The sequence below is a fragment of the Bufo gargarizans genome, chromosome 2 (genome assembly GCF_014858855.1).
Source record: "Bufo gargarizans isolate SCDJY-AF-19 chromosome 2, ASM1485885v1, whole genome shotgun sequence".
Lineage (NCBI taxonomy): Eukaryota > Metazoa > Chordata > Amphibia > Anura > Bufonidae > Bufo > Bufo gargarizans.
The window spans coordinates 576,074,669-576,093,524 of record NC_058081.1 but is presented as its reverse complement, the minus strand read 5'-3'; the positions used below and the strand labels follow the sequence as shown (position 1 = coordinate 576,093,524).

The following is an 18,856-nucleotide window of genomic DNA, read 5'->3' as shown; positions in this document are numbered from 1 at the left end:
GATTACACACATTTTTTCTGTGCGGATTCTCATGCGGAAAAAACTGAGCATAACACATTACCAGCAAAGTGAATGATGAGTGCGGATTCAGAAATCCACGGCATGTCAATTCTTTGTGTGACGTTTTGTGCCGATTTCACCATTGCAATGCAAGACTAAGATCTGCAGAAAATCCGCACCAATAACCACAAGTAACATGGTTTTTATTGGTGCAGAAAAGCACTGAAATTCGCACTTTAGACTGTGCCTATTTTTCTGGATCAGGTACAGGTAACCTAAGGATGGAATTATCGTGCAATCTCGATCCAGAGGAAGGAAAAGCCTTGACAGGGTAAAGACAATCCTGGTAATGAAGAATAACTCCCTGGATCAACGACCCCTCTCTAGTAGCTATAGCCTGTAATATTATTACGCTCCAGAAATACATCCAGGCTCCTCTTGAATTCCTTTATTGTACTCACCATCACCACCTCCTCAGGCAGAGAGTTCCATAGTCTCACTGCTCTTACCGTAAAGAATCCTCTTCTAGGTTTGTGTAGAAACCTTTTTTCCTCCAGACGCAGAGGATGTCCCCTCGTCACAGTCCTGGCAGTCCAGTCCTCCACTGAAGCTCTGCTATGTCTGTCTTGTGCGCTCAGTACTCTCCACAATATATTATGTATGGTTAAACTAGTGATTTGTAAAGTGGCAGGACTATGTTCTCATCACGGACATCTATGCCCCTATTGATGCAACCTATTATCTTATTGGCCTTGGGAGCAGCTGCCGGACACTGGTTGCTACAGTTAAAGGGGTTTTCTGAGATATTTTTATTGATGACATCCTCGGGATAGGTCATCAATATCATATTGGCTGTGGTCCGACATCCGGCACCCCACCGATCAGCTGGTTGAAGAGAAGGTCACGCAGCCTTCCCTTCATCGTTTACTTGCTCACCGTTGACATCGCAGCAGTCAGCAGGTGTAACTACAAGCCGTCCCCATTCACCTCTATGGGACAGCTCCTTCCTATTCAAGTGTATACCACAGAGCTGTCCCATAGAATGTAATGTAATGTAATTACACCTGCTCACCGCTGCACTGTCGACAGCGGGCAGGTAAACAATGAAAGGAAGGATAGGTCATCGAATTGCGGTGCAATGCCTCTCCTAGCTAATTCATGACTATATTAAAGAGAATAGGGTCCAATATTGACCCCTGTGGCACCCCACTAGTGACTGGCGGCCATAAACGTTTGATAAATGGGAGCCCAACCTCCAGGAATCTCGAAAACCAGCATAATAAAAGGGTGCAAGCTCTGCAAAGGGCTCGTCCCCCTCCTCGTTTACACAGGTACAGCCTGGCAATTTAAACCTGCATAAAAAAATAGAAAATTTGCTTATGATTTACTTTACCTTGATTTTTTACTTTCTTCTACAAAACATCAAACGCAAGCGTAAAAAGTGCAGTTGATGGCAGCCATTTTGTCTACAGTGCATTGGCACTTTGCAGTCACACAGCTTGGCTTCGTGCAAGAAAATATTAAAGAAGGGTTTTCTCAGTATTTCGGACATGTTGGTACTGTCAGAAACCGCATCAGTCAAGTGGCATATACGATGAAACACATGGACATAATAGGTAATATGGGCTCCTCCCACAACGCATCGATTTCTGCCAGTAGGACTGTGAATGCAGCTCTACGTGTGACTGGAGTAGAAGATATGATGCAATCAACACAAGTCAAGGAATGTGTTTACAAAAGATGGTAAAACATTCTCATGAGCAGGGCTATGGTTTAAAAGCCATGGAAAGATATGCAAGAGCAAGTTAGGACAGGAATGTGGCACGAGGGAGAACTAATCCGAAATCCGCCAAAAAAAAAAAAAAAAAAAAAAAAAAACCTCTACAGTCCGGACAGCTGGACGGCGCAGAGCGCGAGAAAGAAATAACTCAACTTCACTTACAGTCACCCAGAGAAGTAGAAATGTCCACACAGGAGCAACATGTACATGGCGGTAAGAGGCGGCTGCCAGCCACTCACTACTAGGACTAAGGCCTCATGCACACGACAGTTTTTTTTTCACGGCCCGCAAAAACGGGGTCCGTGGGTCCGTGATCCGTGACCGTTTTTCCGTCCGTGGGTCTTCCTTGATTTTTGGAGGATCCACGGACATGAAAAAAAAGTCATTTTGGTGTCCGCCTGGCCGTGCGGAGCCAAACGGATCCGTCCTGAATTACAATGCAAGTCAATGGGGACGGATCCGTTTGATGTTGACACAATATGGTGCCATTTCAAACGGATCCGTCCCCATTGACTTTCAATGTAAAGTCTGGAGTTCTGTTATACCATCGGATTGGAGTTTTCTCCAATCCGATGGTATATTTTAACTTGTAGCGTCCCCATCACCATGGGAACGCCTCTATGTTAGAATATACTGTCGGATATGAGCTACATCGTGAAACTCATTTCCGACAGTATATTCTAACACAGAGGCGTTCCCATGGTGATGGAGACGCTTCAGGTTAGAATATACAAAAAAACTGTGTACATGACTGTCCCCTGCTGCCTGGCAGGTGCTGCCAGGCAGCAGGGGGCAGACCCCCCCCCCTGTTTTTAACTCATTGGTGGCCAGTGGGCCCCCCCTCCCCTGTTGTTAACTCGTTGGTGGCCAGTGTGCGCACCCCCCTCCCTCCCTCCCTCTATTGTAATAATAGCATTGGGGCCAGTGTGCGCGCCCCCCAACCCCTCCCTCCCTCTATTGTAATAATAGCATTGGGGCCAGTGTGCGCGCCCCCCCAACCCCCCCCCCCCCCCCTCCCTCCCTCTATTGTAATAATAGCATTGGGGCCAGTGTGCCCCCCCCCCCGATCATCGGTGCCAGCGGAGTAGAAGATTCATACTTACCTGGCTGCTGGCTGCTGCGATCTCTGTGTCCGGCCGGGAGCTCCTCCTACTGGTAAGTGACAGGTCTGTGCGGCGCATTGCTGTCACTTACCAGTAGGAGGAGCTCCCAGCCGGACGCAGACATCGCAGCAGCCAGCAGCCAGGTAAGTATGAAAATCTTCTACTCCGCTGCCACCGATGATCGGGGGGGGGGGGGGGGGGTGCGCACACTGGCCCCAATGCTATTATTACAATAGAGGGAGGGAGGGAGGGAGGGGGGGGGGGGGGGTTGGGGGGGTGCGCACACTGGCCCCAATGTATTAAAACAATAGAGGGAGGGAGGGGGGGGGTTGGGGGGGCGCGCGCACACTGGCCCCAATGTATTAAAACAATAGAGGGAGGGAGGGGGGTGCGCACACTGGCCACCAACGAGTTAACAACAGGGGAGGGGGGGGGCCGCACAATGATATTCAAACTGGGGAGGGGGGGGGGGTCTGCCCCCTGCTGCCTGACAGCCCTGATCTCTTACAGGGGGATATGATAGTACAATTAACCCCTTCAGGTGCCGCACCTGATGGGGTTAATTGTACTATCATATCCCCCTGTAAGAGATCGGGTGCTGCCAGGCAGCAGGGGGCAGTCTTGTACACAGTTTGTAGTGTATTCTAACTAGAAGCGTCCCATCACCATGGGAACGCCTCTGTGTTAGAATATACTGTCGGATCTGAGTTTTCACAAAGTGAAAACTCAGCTCTGAAAAAGCTTTTATGCAGACGGATCTTCGGATCCGTCTGTATGAAACTAAAACCTACGGCCACGGATGCCAATCTTGTGTGCATCCGTGTTCTTTCACGGACCCATTGACTTGAATGGGCCCGTGAACCGTTGGCCGTGAAAAAAATAGGACAGGTCATATTTTTTTCACGGCCAGGAAACACGGCTCACGGATGTGGCTGCCAAACGGTGCATTTTCCGATTTTTCCACGGACCCATTGAAAGTCAATGGGTCAGTGAAAAAAAACGGAAAACGGCACAACGGCCACGGATGCACACAACGGTCGTGTGCATGAGGCCTAAAGGTGGTGACAGGAAGGGACGGTCTGGAGAAAGTCTCAGGGACAGAACGAGCGACAATACAAATACTGCTACATACACAGAGGACCTACAATGTATCACAGGAAGCAAAGTGGGGCAGATTTGCTACTGCTCAGGCCTTAGGCATCATGCACACAACCGTAAGCATTTTGCAGTCCGCAAACCGTGGAGCCACAAAATACGGACGTGGTCCATGTGCATGCCGCATCTGCATTTTGACTTCAATGTGCTTCCCGCATCCGTATGTCAGTTCTGCAAAAGACAGATTATATCCTATATACTTCTCCGCAAAACGCGGATGGCAAACAAACTGCTTCCATATTCGGTTTGCGGACCGCAAAATGCTTACAGTCATGTGCATTAGGCTTTATTTAGTCTATCAGTAGAATTTTTTTTCCTCGCTAGGCTAAAGGGTGGTCTAAGGGTGCATTCCCACGACCGTAAGTGTTTTGCGGTCCGCAAAACACTGATACCGGCCGTGTGCATTCCGCATTTTGCGGACTGCACATGGCCGGTGCTATATAGAAAATGCCTATTCTTGTCCGCAACCGCAGACAAGAATAGGACATGCTCCATATTTTTGGTGGGGCCGCGGAATGGAACAACGGACGCGTACAGCACACGGTGTGCTGTCCGCATCTACTGCGGCCCTATTGAAATGATGCGGATCCATTTATACGGTCGTGTGAATGCACCCTTAGTTGCAGATAGAACAGTGTTTACCAAAATTGTGCCAAATGGTTGGTACAAACGTCTGTCATAAGGTAAGCCGACTAATATGTGGTAGAAACAGACTAGACAGTGTAAAGGTGCGCCAGATTTATCATCCAGCATCAGCCACTGTGATAAATCCGGCGCAATTTTAGATGTCTAAAATCTTGAGAGTATTAGTAAGGGAAGAATTACATCACATTCATCTGAGATCCATTATGTTAGAAGGGAAAAAAGGTCCTCATCCAATCCGCAAAAAAACAAACAAAAAAAAAATGCCCATGTATCATATTTCAAGGAAACTCGCATAAAAGATGATACATTTGTCAAGGTCGCAAGCCTCTCCCCTTCACCACACCCCCTTCTCAGGAAAGTAGTGAGGACAGGGTAAAAACGCCAATTGCGCCTACAATTAGGTGCAATGGCATTCAAAAAGACACAAAAAGTAGTGTGAGTGGAGTGATACAACAACAATGTATTAAAATCAGTTCCGCTAAATGGAAAGAGGCACTAAAATACATCATAAGCAGATTGTTACATGGAATCGGCACTACAACGTATCGAGGGCAGCTGTGCTACATGGAATCGGCACTACAACGTATCGAGGGCAGCTGTGCTACATGGAATTGGCAGTACAACGTATCGAGGGCAGCTGTGCTACATGGAATTGGCACAACAATGTATCGAGGGCAGCTGTGCTACATGGAATTGGCACAACAATGTATCGAGGGCAGCTGTGCTACATGGAATTGGCACAACAATGTATCGAGGGCAGCTCCGCTACATGGAAAGGGCACTACAATGTATCGAGGGCAGCTCCGCTACATGGAAAGGGCACTACAATGTATCGAGGGCAGCTCCACTACATGGAAAGGGCACTACAATGTATCGAGGGCAGCTCCGCTACATGGAAAGGGCACTACAATGTATCGAGGGCAGCTCCGCTACATGGAAAGGGCACTACAATGTATTGAGGGCAGCTCCGCTACATGGACAGGGCACTATACTGTATCGAGTGCAGCTCTGCTACATGGAAAGGGCACTACACTGTATCGAGTGCAGCTCTGCTACATAGAGAGAAGCTACAGTTTATCACAGACAGCTCTGCTACATGGGGAGGTGGGGCAGGGATATGGGCCATGCTGCGCGTCCCTCTTTCTCTGATTGCTTGGACTGAAAAATATTTCATTTCCTTGCAGCACAGGAGTCATCTGAACAATTTCCCCAGAGCGATCGACGTGTCGCCTCTTCCCTCCGCTGTCCTGCTCCAATTTAATTCAGGAAAACAGATGGCAACCTCCAGAACAAGAACAATGTGTGGTATGTGCCCGAGATTATCCGCGATGCCCAAACCCCTCACAATAAAATGATGTGGCAGAAGTGAGGTATGCGTGGACTTACCATGGCGCTGATGGTCTCCTCCCAGTCCGGCCTCTCCCTGGGGTGAATACTGCGGGGAAGTTCTGGTACAAAGTCATCTTCTTCTAAATGCAGAGAGGACTTCATTATTCTGCAACGGGTAAGACACAAGTGATGAGTAGCGGCACTCTGCGGGAGATCAATTACGTTTCATATCACAATAGAAAAAATGTGCCAAATGTATAAAAACAACAGCATGTCCGCCATCCCTGTCCTACGTCCCTAAATACACTAATATCCTCCATAGAAAACGCTGCTGGTCTCCTCTTAGCCACAGCCCCTTTATCTCTCCAAATAGCCATTAAAGCCAAACGTGCGCAGGTCATAAATTGGATGCATTTTGGTGCATGTTCCTTTAAAGGCGTTTTCTAACACCCCTTTAACATTCCTCTGGATAGGTCATCAGTATCTGGGGCCCGTCAATCAGCTGTTTGAGAAGGCACTGGCGTTGCAGCCTTCTATCAGCTCACCAAGTCCAGTGCTGGTATAGTGACTGGGCTCGGTATCGCATTTCAGCCCCAGTCAACTGCTCCGAGGCCACGTGAGATCAATGACCTAGGGCAGCGATGGCTAACCTTGGCACTCCAGCTGTGGTAAAACTACAACTCCCAAGATGCCCCCCTTGCTTGGCTGCTCTCAGAACTCTATAGAAATAAATGGAGCATGCTGGGAGTTGTAGTTTCACCACAGCTGGAGTGCCAAGATTAGCGATCACTGGCCTAGGGCGAGCTGAAAAAAAAAGGCCGCGGCTCTCACAGGAACGCCAGTACCTTCGCAAACAGCTGATTGGCAGGGGTCAGAAAACCCCTTTAAGGAAGTTTACAAAGAACCTGTCAACAGTTTTCCCCATTGCGATAAATCTTTGAGGAGAACAAGTGGGGTCACCACTTATTTATTGACACGATGTACATGGGGGATCCTATCCCCGAAGTCTTCCCTGTTGCCTCCTCCGCTTTCCGGTCAATGACATCCATCAGGCCTGCTGCCGTGGCTATTAGATGGAATGGTAGTGCTGGCTGTAAACCGCTCTGTGGTGGTGACAGAAAAGCCTAAATTCTACTAAGGCCTCTTGGACACTGCCGTATGGTTTTGAGGTCCGTTTCAAACGGATTTGTTTTTCAGTTTCAGTAGCGTTTCCGTTCAGCTTCCGTTCTTCTGCTTGTGATACGTTTTTTGCGGATCACAAAAAGAAACATAAGTACATAAAAAAATTAGGCTGGGCATAACATTTTCAATAGATGGTTTCGCAAAAACACAACGGATACGGAAGACATACGGATGCATTCAGTTTTTGTATTTTCTGCGGAATTATGGACTTGAATGGAGCCACGGAACGTGATTTGCGGGCAATCATAGGACATGTTCTATCATGGAACGGAAATGGAATGCATACGGAGTACCTTCCGTTGTTTTTGCGGAACCATTGAAGTGAATTCCGCATACGGACCTCAAAACGGAATCCACAAAAAAGGAACTGAAAAAATAAACGTTCGTGTGCAAGAGGCCTAAGGGTCTATTCACACGTCCGTATGAATGGGTCTGGATCCGTTCCGCAATTTTCAATGGGGTCGCGGAACGGAAGTGCGGACAGCACACAGTGTGCTGTCCGCCTCCCCACTTCCGTTCCGCAGCCCCGCAAAAAAAGAGAGCATGTCCTATTCTTGTCCGCAGACACGGACAAGAAAAGGCATTTTTTTATTGGGGTGCCGGCCATGTGTGGTCCGTTGTTTTGCGGATCCGCAATTTGCGGACAGCAAAACACTTACGGAAGTGTGAATGGACCCTAAAGATCCAAGACCACCCAGGAGACCAGAAAAGAAAAGTTGCCGCCGTCATGTAGATAGATCCTGGCAGTAATGTTACTACCAGTGCACCTCCACAGATATATGGCCTGCGCTCGTGGATGCTGGGTGTGTAGGGAGGCAGAGCTGGCTCTGGGATGTTGCGCTCCATTGCACCAGTTTGGTTCATTATCCCAAGGTCAAGAATGTTTACAGCTCCTCTGAATATTTAATATGACAAAAACCATCAATTCAGGCAGGGGCAGACTCGTAGCCCCTTCCCTCTGCCTCCAGGAGAAAGAAATGACTGGAAACGCTGAGGCCAGCAAAAGGAGAAGGGTAGGGGGTGGGGGTATCCAGCAGAGAGAAGGCAGAATCCTCCGGACCAGGAATAGTGACCATCCCCATTACCGATCGCGTGGCCCCCAGCAAATCACCACCTGCTGAGATCACGACCAGATGCAGCAGAGCTTATCGTCTTCTTTCATGAAAACTACAAGTAGAGAAAATGTAATAGAACGCACCTGCAGTCCTATGTAACATCACAGAACACACACTGATAACTGACAACTGATAACACACTGAACCGATAACTCCCAGTACAGATAATGTAATAGAGGATACCTGCAGTCCCATGTAATGCCACTGATAACACAGTAATAACCGAGTACAGATAATGTAGTAGAGGTCTTCTGCAGTCCTATGTAACACCACAGATAACACAGTGATAACTGTCCGGGTACAGATAATGTAGTAGGTTACCTGCAGTCCCATGTAACATCACAATGCACTGCAGTACATGGTGACCTGTATCAGGAGGTGACTTCAGCCTATGGACGGGTCCACCACGTAGGACTAGGGGATAAGTTATAAGTTATTGTCCCTTTAACAAGAAGAATAAATATTGGTGAAATCTCCACCCAGAGACCCGGCGCGATCACCACCACTCTTTACGCCTGATGAGTGGAATAATCCATTTCCTGCAAAGTCACGTGTGAGATCAATTTCAGGACACAATGTGGGGTTCTGTATGTCATGTGGAAAATATTCGGCACTGGACGTGAGCTCACTATGAGAGCAATGTATTACAATTCACATTATTGGCTTTCATTACACTAGAGAATGAGCTAATGGCTTCTAAAGAGCCGACTTCTACACCATGGAGTAATCCCCCTGCGGATCATCGGTAGTCACTCAGACCCCTGATGATCAGTAATGGCCAATATGGACTTATATGTGTATGGCCGTGTCTGCAAAATGAACGTTCAACTATCAACCAGCTTCTACCTACTGTGCATGGCCACCCTTATACACATTAGATGGTCAGCCGGTCCGACCAAAATCCGCAGGTTTGCATCATTATTCTGCTAGTGGAGTCACTGTCTACATACATTATATAAAGCCTCATTCACAAGCCCGTGACGGTGCTTAAATACGTGAAAAGGTGGTCAGTGATGCTTTCGTGATGGATCCGTGTTTGTTTTTTGCTGTCCATGTGTCATCCATGTTTCACTGACCCTGCTCATTTCTTCCTTATGATCCGTGAAACACGGATGCAACATGGAGCCACGGACCCATACACTATAATGGGCTTGATGGACAAAATAGAGCATGCTTCCGTGCTAAAAACACTGATGTGTAAAATGAATCGGGACGTGTGCCGTCTTTGGAGAACATGTACAGAACAACGACATGTGAATGAAGCTTTATTTATCCTGTACTGATTCTGAGCTGAATCCTGTATTATACTCCAGAGCTGCACTCACTATTCCACTGGTGGAGTCACTATGTACATACATTACTATTACTTATCCTGCACTGATCCTTAGTTACATCCTGTATTATACTTCAGAGCTGCATGCACTATTCTGCTGGTAGAGTCACTGTACATGTGTTACTTATCCTCCACTGATCCTCAGTTACATCCTGTATTATACTCCAGACCTGTACTCACTATTCTGCTGGTGGAGTCACTATGTACATACATTACTTATCCTGCACTGATCCTCAGTTACATCCTGTATTATACTCCAGAGCTGCACTCACTATTCTGCTGGTAGAGTCACTGTGTACATATGTTACTTATCCTCTACTGATACTCAGTTACCAGCAGGTGAAATAAGTATTGAACATGTCACCAATTTTCTCAGTAAATATATTTCTACAGATGCTATTGACATGAAACTCTCACCAGTTGTCGGCAACAACCCATCCAATTCACACAGGCAAAGAAATCAAACCACAGATGTCCATAAATTAAAGGGGTTGTCCGGGTTCAGCCATTCCTCCATTTTCACCCCGGCAGCCCCCCTGACAGGAGAAGCGGAGTGAACTGCTCCGATGCTCTCCTTTCCCCTGCGCTAAATCGCGCAGGGCAAAGGCATTTTTGGGAGATCCAGTGACATACCGGGGCTCTCCATGGGGCTGCCAGGAACCCCGGTGACGTCACTGGCACTGATAGGCAAAGCCCGCCCATCAGAGCCGGTGACGTCACCAAACACACTGCCGGGCGTTTCCGCCCGGCAGTATGTTATTGAAAACAAGAGAGACCTTGCCCTGCATGATTTAGTGCAGGGCAAGGGAGCGAATCGGAGCACGAGATGCTCCGATGCTAGCCTCAGGGGGAATGCCTGGGTGAAAATAAGGGTATGTCCGGGTTCAGCTCTGAATCCGAACAACCCCTTTAAGTCATGTGTAATAATGAGAAATGACACATGGAAAAAGTATTGAACACATGAAGAAAGAGAGGTGCGAAAATCCCCGGAGAGTCATGACACTGGCAGAAATCAGTAATTAGAAAGCAATCCCCTCCACTTAGTAAAACATTATCAGCTGGTTCAACTGATTGCCTATAAAAAGGTGTCACCAGAAACACCTCATGATGGTAACACCAGTGAGCGCCCTTAAGACCTTCACAACCTTATTGTTGCTGCACATACTGATGGCATTGGTTACTGAAGGTTCCAGGGAGCACTGTTGGGGCCTTAATCCGAAAGTGGAGCTAACATCATTTCACCTTAAACCGGCCACGACTAGATGCTCCCCTCAAGATTTCAGACACAGGGGTGAAAGGAAATATAGAAGGGTTGTCCAAGAGCCATGGACCACCTGTGGAGAGCTACTGAAAGACCTGGGATCAGCAAGTAGAATTGTTTCAACGTCCGTGTAAAAATCCGTGAGCAGGTGGTCAGTGATGCATCCGCGAAGCTGTCAGTGAAGGATCCGTGTGTCCATTTTTGTTGTCCGTGTTGCATCCGTGTTTCACAGACACTGAACAGCTGAAAAATATATTTTCAAAGTATCTCTTCTTAATGATCCGTGAAACACGGATGGTATCCGTGTTGCATCCGTGGTATTCACGGACCCGTAGACTATAGTGTATGTGACGGACAAAATAGAGCATGCAACCGTGCTAAAAAAAACGGAGCGTGCTAAAACACTGATGTCTGAATACACACATTAAAGTGAATGGGGACCTGTGCTGTCCGTGGAGAACACGTACAGCACACGTCTGTAAACCACTGACGTGTGAATGAGGCTTCAGTAATGCACTCAACCTCCATGGCCTGTCTGCGCGCTCACCACACCAAGCTCCATTGCTGAACAAAAAGCATGTTCAAGCGCGTTTCAAGTTTGCTCAACGTCTAGCCAAGCCTGTGAAATACTGGGAGAATATAGTCTGGTCAGACGAGACCAAGACTGAACATTTTGGATGCCATGTTTGGAGGCCAAAAGGCCCTGCATATCATCCCAAAAACACTGGCCCAACAGTGAAGTTTGGAGGTGGGAACATCATGGTGCGGGGCTGTTTTTCCGCATACGGCACTGGCAAACTGCATATGACTGAAGGAAGGATGAATGGACAAATAAATGGACATTTTTGATTAAAACCTGCTGCATCTACCAGAATGATGGAGATGTAACGAGGATGGACATTTCAAATGATCCCAAAAAACACAGCCAAGGAAACAGTCAATTAGGTTTTAGAGAAAGAAAATAAAGCCTATAACCTGACCTGAATCCAATAGAAACTCTATGGAAGGAACTAAGGCCTCGTGCACAAGGAGTTCCCTGCAAGTTACGGTCCCCAATGCACAGGCAACATTCGTGCAGATTTCAGAGATGGATCCAGACCCTGGGTCCGTGATCTAGCTGCAATTCAAAAAAAAAAAAAAAATAGAACGTGGGATTCAGTGCCTCTGTTCCGCTCCTTCTGGATTGCAGACTCATTCAAGTCAACAGGTCTGCATCCATGATGCGGTGCAAAAACGGCCAGGGCCCGTATGTTACAGACCAGCAGTTTGTGCTCCACAATATGGGCCAGGCCGGCACACGCTTGTGTGCATGAGGCCTAGAGCTCAGACTTCATAGATGGAGCCCATGGAACCTTCAGGATTTGAAGTGAGTTTGTGTGGAGGAATGCGCCAAAAATCACACCTGACAACGCATGCGACTAGTTTCTCCATACAGGAGGCGTCTTGAAGTTGTCATCGCCAACAAAGGCTTTTCTACCAAGTATAAAATACATTTCAGTAAGCGTGTTCAATACTTTTTCCCTGTGTCATTTCTCATTATTACACATAATTTATGGACATCTATGGTTTGATTTATTTGCCTGTGTGGAGTGGATGGTTCTTACCGACACCTGGTGAGAGTTTCAGCTCAATAGCGCCTTTAGAAATAGGACTATATGTAGAAAATTGGTGACATGATCAATACTTATTTCACATGCTTGTACATCCTATATTATACCCCAGAGCTGCACTCACTATTCTGCTGGTGCAGTCACTGTGTACATAAATTAACTTACTGTATTCTGCACTGATCTTGATTTATATCTTGTAATATACTCCAGAGCTGCACTCACTATTCTGCTGGTCATTGTTGAAAGCTCATGGACAGACACCCAGCCCAGTTTAGCCAAGTTCCTGTAATTTAGAGCTATTGGGATTCCGACACTGAACAAACAAGGGATGTTGGTAGATTTCAGCTCTGAAACCTCCAGAATTAGGACTGCAGTTTCAACTATTTATATTGCAAACAGGGCAATGGTAAAAGCTGCTTCACAACTTTCTGTCCTTAGGCTGACAGTGTGCACTAGGCACCTGGGTAGGGAAAATTATAAGGGGAGCCCGAGAATCATGAACTGGGGGTTCTCTGGACTAATATGACTTTTGGGTTCGTTAGTCAGAAGAGAATGCAGAGCCTCTAGGTGTAATGGTAACGCCCCCGTTGCTCCTAGAGGCTTATTTGCATATATTAAAACATCATTTTTCTCAGCAATGTGGGCACATATGACCATGGGACCGACACAGATGCCTTCAGCTGCCAAGCGGACATACAACAGGTCAGCCAGTCTCATAGGTACTAGATCTGCTGACAGGAGCCCTGTAAGTCATGCAGCCTTTTCTAGTGACCGTATGAAACACAAGGTCCCCCTCCCGGCTGCTATGGTAGGGGGTCCTCTTCTGCAGCTGGACCTGACAATTTACTCAGTGGGATCAAAACAAGTTGTTTTTTTTCCCAAAAACAGTACAAAACTGCAACAAAACCTGTACCGTCGTTGTGCCACCGATGATAAGCATAGAATAAAGCCAATCTGACTGCGCCATGTGAATGTACCCCACCTAGTACCTACCCAGCAAACAAGACAAATACGGGACAACTAAATGCAGAGGGAGATTTATCAAAACTGGTGCAAAAGAAAATGGAGCAGTGGCCTGCGGTGACCAATCAGATGGCACCTTTCATTTTTCCAGGGGCCTCTGAAATTGCGACTCCGCATGGAGGATACAGCAGGTGTGGAGGCCGATGCATCCTGACAACATAAACAAGTGATCACGTGAAATGGTTTCCATTCATGAGGACGCTGCGGAGCAGCCGGCAGGGAGCATCCAGCCGCCTTTGTTCTGCTCTCTGAATCGCTTTTGTATTCGGCGGGCACAGATTCCAGGGTCTCCTCCTCACATTCCTTCTGTATTGTGTGTGAACAAGGTCTCATTGTTGGCTGGGCTGTGAGACCGTTACATGCCGCACATCCCAGCCGCTCTATGGGCCTCTCCATCTCTACAGATGACAATCTGCAATGCACCAGTTCAAGGTAAGTACCGGCATGCGGCAGGCCACTTATCTTGTACCCAGCTCAGCTTATAACAAAAAGATCTCAATAGCAGGAGTCCAGTCTCATGTGTAATCCAGCCGCCACTATCTACAGCATCTGTATACAATCAATGATTCCCATCATCCTGGCGTGGATACTGCGAGCCCTCACCGCAATACCTTCGATATTAAGAGGATAGATCCATGGATACCCAGGACATCACCCAGCACGGATCGTGTGGCACCCCAGTGTGCCCAGTACTTCTGCAGTCATCAACTGACTCCGCACATAATGAGGTGGTGGAGCCTGGCTAACTGCATGGCATCAGAAGTGTGACGTAGCCGACGCCATTCAGGCCAGACTGGAGGCAGACACCGATTCATACAAGGTCTGCCCGAAACGACTGCAGAAAGCATCAGCAGAATTTTGCAGGTTTTAGGCCTCTAACATTAAAGGGGTTGTCCCATGAAAGAAATATTCTACATTTTTCAATTCAATCCAAAACCTGGACGTCAACACTTTTGTAATTCCTTGAAATTGAAAATTGCCATACCTGTTTTATTAATTTGTGTCCACCTAAGGCCTCATGCACACAACTGTGGTGCGTTTTGCAGTTCGCAAAACACGGATGGCGTCCATGCGCGACAGCACGGACAGCCTTTAATATAAACGCCTATTCTTGTCCGCAAAGCGCGGACAAGAATAGGACACGTTATATCTTTTTTAGCGGGGCCACTGAACGGAACAACGGATGCGGACAGCAGACGGAGTGCTGTTCGCATCTTTTGAGGCCCCAGTGAAGTGAATGGGTCCGCATCCGAGCCACCAAAACTGCGGCTTGGATGCGGACCAAAACAACGGCCGTGTGCATGAGGCCTAAGTAACATTGCTGAGATGGATACACATGCTCAGTTCCATCATTCTGCTGCCACCAGGGGGATCTAGTGTTAGAAGATATGATAGTCAGGGCACGGACACATTTTCAGGTTTCTTGATGCAGTTTTAGGAGTCAAAACCAAGAGCGAATAAAAAAAAATATATAAGTTGCATCTGTCCTTAAAGGGGTTCTGCACTTTGTTTTAACTGATGATCTATTCTCTGGATAGATCATCAGCTTCTGATCGGCAGGGGGGGTCCAACACCAGGGACCCCCGCCGATCAGCTGTTTGAGAAGGCAGCGGCGCTCCAGCAGCGCATTACCGCCGGCCCACTGACGTCACGACTAGTATCAACTAGCGTGGGCGGGGCTAAGCTACATTCAAGTGAACAGAGCTTAGCCCCGCCCACGCTAGTTGAGACTAGTCGTGACGTCAGTGGGCCGGCGGTAAACAGTGAGAAAGCCGTGGCACTACTGGAGCGCCGCTGCCTTCTCAAACAGCTGATCGGCGGGGGTCCCGGGTGTCAGACCCCCCACGATCAGATACTGGTGACCTATCCAGAGGGCAGGTCATCAGCATTAAAGTCTCGGAAAACCCCTTTAATGCTTTCTCTCCTTTTACGACACATTCCTGATTTTGGCTTCCAAAAGTGCGTCGGGAAACCTGAACGCTGGACCGCACCCTTACAGGGAGAGAGCTGAAGCAGAAAGGACACACCCCATGAGAAAGGAAAATCCCCTTGAGCTGCTAGCTTGAAATCAGTCTGCAATTAAAGCAATGAATTGGGGACGGGCTGTGGATCCATGTGAGGTACAGGGCTGGTTCTAGATTTGTTAGGGTAGTTTCACTTCAGTGTTAAGAAATCCAGACTTGTTGTCCACCCGAAAGCCAGGATTGATGCCAGAAATTGGTCAGATCCCATTATAGTCAACAGGGCTCCGGCGGTTCACATCATTAGATAAAGGCAACTCCACCAAGATGTTTAAGAGATAAAAGAGCAGCATGGAAGGGTTCATCTCCGACATCTGCCGTTCAGAACCAATTCTGCCCTGAGCTGGAGATCCGAGTAATCAGAGACAGTCTGGCTTCTATGACCGTCAGGCAGCAGGTCCCTAGTAACCAAGCTGTCAGACAGGACTAGCTCAAAGCCCGACTGGCGTGGGCTGCCAGCAGGAAAGAGCAGTAGTCTACCCAGTATGATGCCCACCCCACGCTGTGAGACCTGCTCAGAGACTTCAAGATTTTACTACGTTCATGTCTTCACATATCTCGAGCATGCCCAATGAAGTTTCTAGGTTCCCTCAGGTCACCAATTCCAAACTCATGCTGTTAGTATAAAAGGAGTTGTCCAGGACTCTACTACAGGCCTGCAATATGCGATTGGTGGATGGAGATGGCTAATGCAGTAACCAGCTCCGTCCACTACACAATGGATGGAGGGAGCCGAGTAGTTCAAGCACCGAACCGTCTCAGGCCAAGATGATCAACAGGGGTGCAGGGTGTCGGCCCCACCACGATCATCAGTAGTAAAATCTTAACACAACCCCTTTAAATCTCCCTGAACCCCACGACCTGTGATGGCAAGTGTCCTCGTACTTGGGCAGATAAATTGCCTGTAACAAATGGCAATCAACAATATGGCAGGCTGATCAGCACAGTAATTGTGGGTTTTTCTGTAAATACGATCATTCATTCCTCTCCTATCAACTTCAAGCAATAGGCGGATGCCAGCGTACAAGCTGGGACGTACGGACAATAAATAATGAGGTTTAGCTCAGCATAAAAGATCTGATAGAGGGCACGAGCGGATTATTATTTGCCATCATGTTGTGTTTACACTGGGCAACGATCGCGAACGATCAAGTAGCCCGTCTGCAGCTCCGGGAACCAGAGAGAATGGTGGCGAAGGTGATCCGAGGTTCACCACAAATGACAAATGACTTAATTGACATTTTGCGCTATCAGCGAGGACGTGTCATACTGCAGAGGGATTGAATTAGGAAAGTTTCCATGCACATTAGCCAGTGGAGCGCTGCGGGTCATTCCCGGCCCGGCGTGGGTAACCTGACAAATAAAAAAGGTCACCACGATATAAAATATATACTAACAACCATTACTGGGAGTACCGACAGCATCTGTTGGGTGATGCAGCACATAGGAGCATTGTGTAGGGATTTGCTGGGGTCAAACGATCTTAGCAGCAATCATTCCTCCACATAACAAGGGGAGGACTGCTGCGTGTATAAGCAGATTACCGACAGGAATGAATGGTGCGTTCCAGATCATCGCTCTTTGTCCTGGCCCATGTAAATGGGGCCTTATCCGCATGCTGCATAGACGACATTGACGTCCAGAGACGTAAAGAAAGGCCAGTCTCCGTGTGTTCGGTCTGGGAAACACGCTGGAGGCGATGGCTGCATGCCTCTCCTCGGACCTGAACTCACAGCACGATTATGCCCAACGGCGGGTTTACCGTACTCACAGCATCATAAACCATTATGATGCTGCAAGTTCAGGTCATAGGAGCGGTGTTCGGGCTGGGAAATTCAGCCGTCACATGGAGCGGTTTTCCTGGGCTATACATCCGGACCTGCACACAGCCGGGGATATCCAGTGCTGGGAAGCTCCTGTGCTCCAGCGATGATCAGCGTTCACCGAGACTCATGTGCCGACATGCAGCCGCCATTGTTACAAGCGTTCACTAATTAAAGACTCGGCTCCTCTCCTATTAGTCACAATCAATGACTACATCCAGCAAGAATCAAGTTGTGGCCACACGGGAAGGGAGATTGTACACGCCAAGGGCAGACACCCCACACGGGCAGCAGGAGAGAGCGGGCATGGAAGAAAAGGAGAATACTAACGGGGGGTAACGGGTGCCTTCACATATGGCAGAGTATGTTGCAGACATTTCACAGTGGGGTTGTTTTGGTGGATTTCTGCAAACCCCATTTATGTGAAAAGGAACTGATTTTCAATCACAGAAATTTCTGCAACAAAATCTTCAGAGTGTGAAGGCAGCCTTAAATCCCAGCTAAACCTGAAATTCTGCGGGGGAGGAGCGGCTGTACGTATGATTCGAGGGCTCATAATTATCGGTGAAGGACTATCTACAAGAGGGAGCGGCACAGCGGTGCAGGGTTTACCAGTGTTCGTGAGGGTGACACTTTCTAGGAGTTCCGTTTTTATTTGAGGGGGGGGGGGGGGGGGGGGGGGGCAGCTCTGATGTCTTTACCCATCCTCACCTTATAGCACTGAGAGGGTACAGAATTATCCAAAGCAATCAAAGAACCAGGGGCTGTGGAGTCAAAAATCGGTAGAAATGTACCGACTCCAATTCTGGCTTGAATAAAACTATTATAGATTACTAGTATTACATAATTTATTAAGGGGGGGGATTAAGTCAGCATTCCTCTGCATGCAGCTTTGGCGTCGGAGAGGGGTGTCTAACCGCTTTAGAGAGGACCTTCAATCGTGAAAATGCAGGTTATAGAGCAGGAGGAGCTGAGCAGACTGGTATATAGTTTTACGGGAAAAGATTCTATAAAACTTGTCATTTATTAATTTATATTTTTGCTCTTTTATGCCTAGGAGTCATGTGGGCGGTCCCAAGCAGTGACTGACCGGCTTCCCCGAGTGCCTGGTTATGCAGAGGTAGATGTCAATCACTGAGTGGCACCGCCCACATGACTCATGAGCCTGAAAAGCAGAGGTTTAAATATAAAAATGACAAGTTTTACTGAATCTTTCCCCATGGAACCATATTCCGGTCTGCACTTCATAGTGACAGGGTCCCTTTAAATGCACAGCTTGATGGATATTTACTGTCCTAGGGATTTAGGAAAGCTTTGAAATATCAATCATATAAATACATGCTGTTCTGACAATCAAAAAACTGTGATAAGGAATGATCTGTGCCACCTGGACTAGATCCGCGCAGCACACTGACCCATTAAAAAACCTCGCCAAGCAGTGCAGATTCCAACTGAGCACGCACCCATCCCCTCACG

General features: G+C 47.7%; 1 protein-coding gene across 5 annotated transcripts in view; it reads right to left on the bottom strand.

Moving 5' to 3' along the window:
• Window positions 1-18,856, bottom strand: part of ARHGAP32 (Rho GTPase activating protein 32) — a 235,744-nt gene that overhangs the window by 99,656 nt on the left and 117,232 nt on the right. For all 5 annotated transcript variants that reach the window (XM_044281753.1, XM_044281749.1, XM_044281750.1 and 2 more), the window contains one exon: window positions 6,070-6,178. In XM_044281753.1, the coding sequence (XP_044137688.1) occupies window positions 6,070-6,174 (105 nt within the window). In that variant the 5' untranslated portion in view covers window positions 6,175-6,178. The remainder of the gene's footprint in view (window positions 1-6,069; window positions 6,179-18,856) is intronic.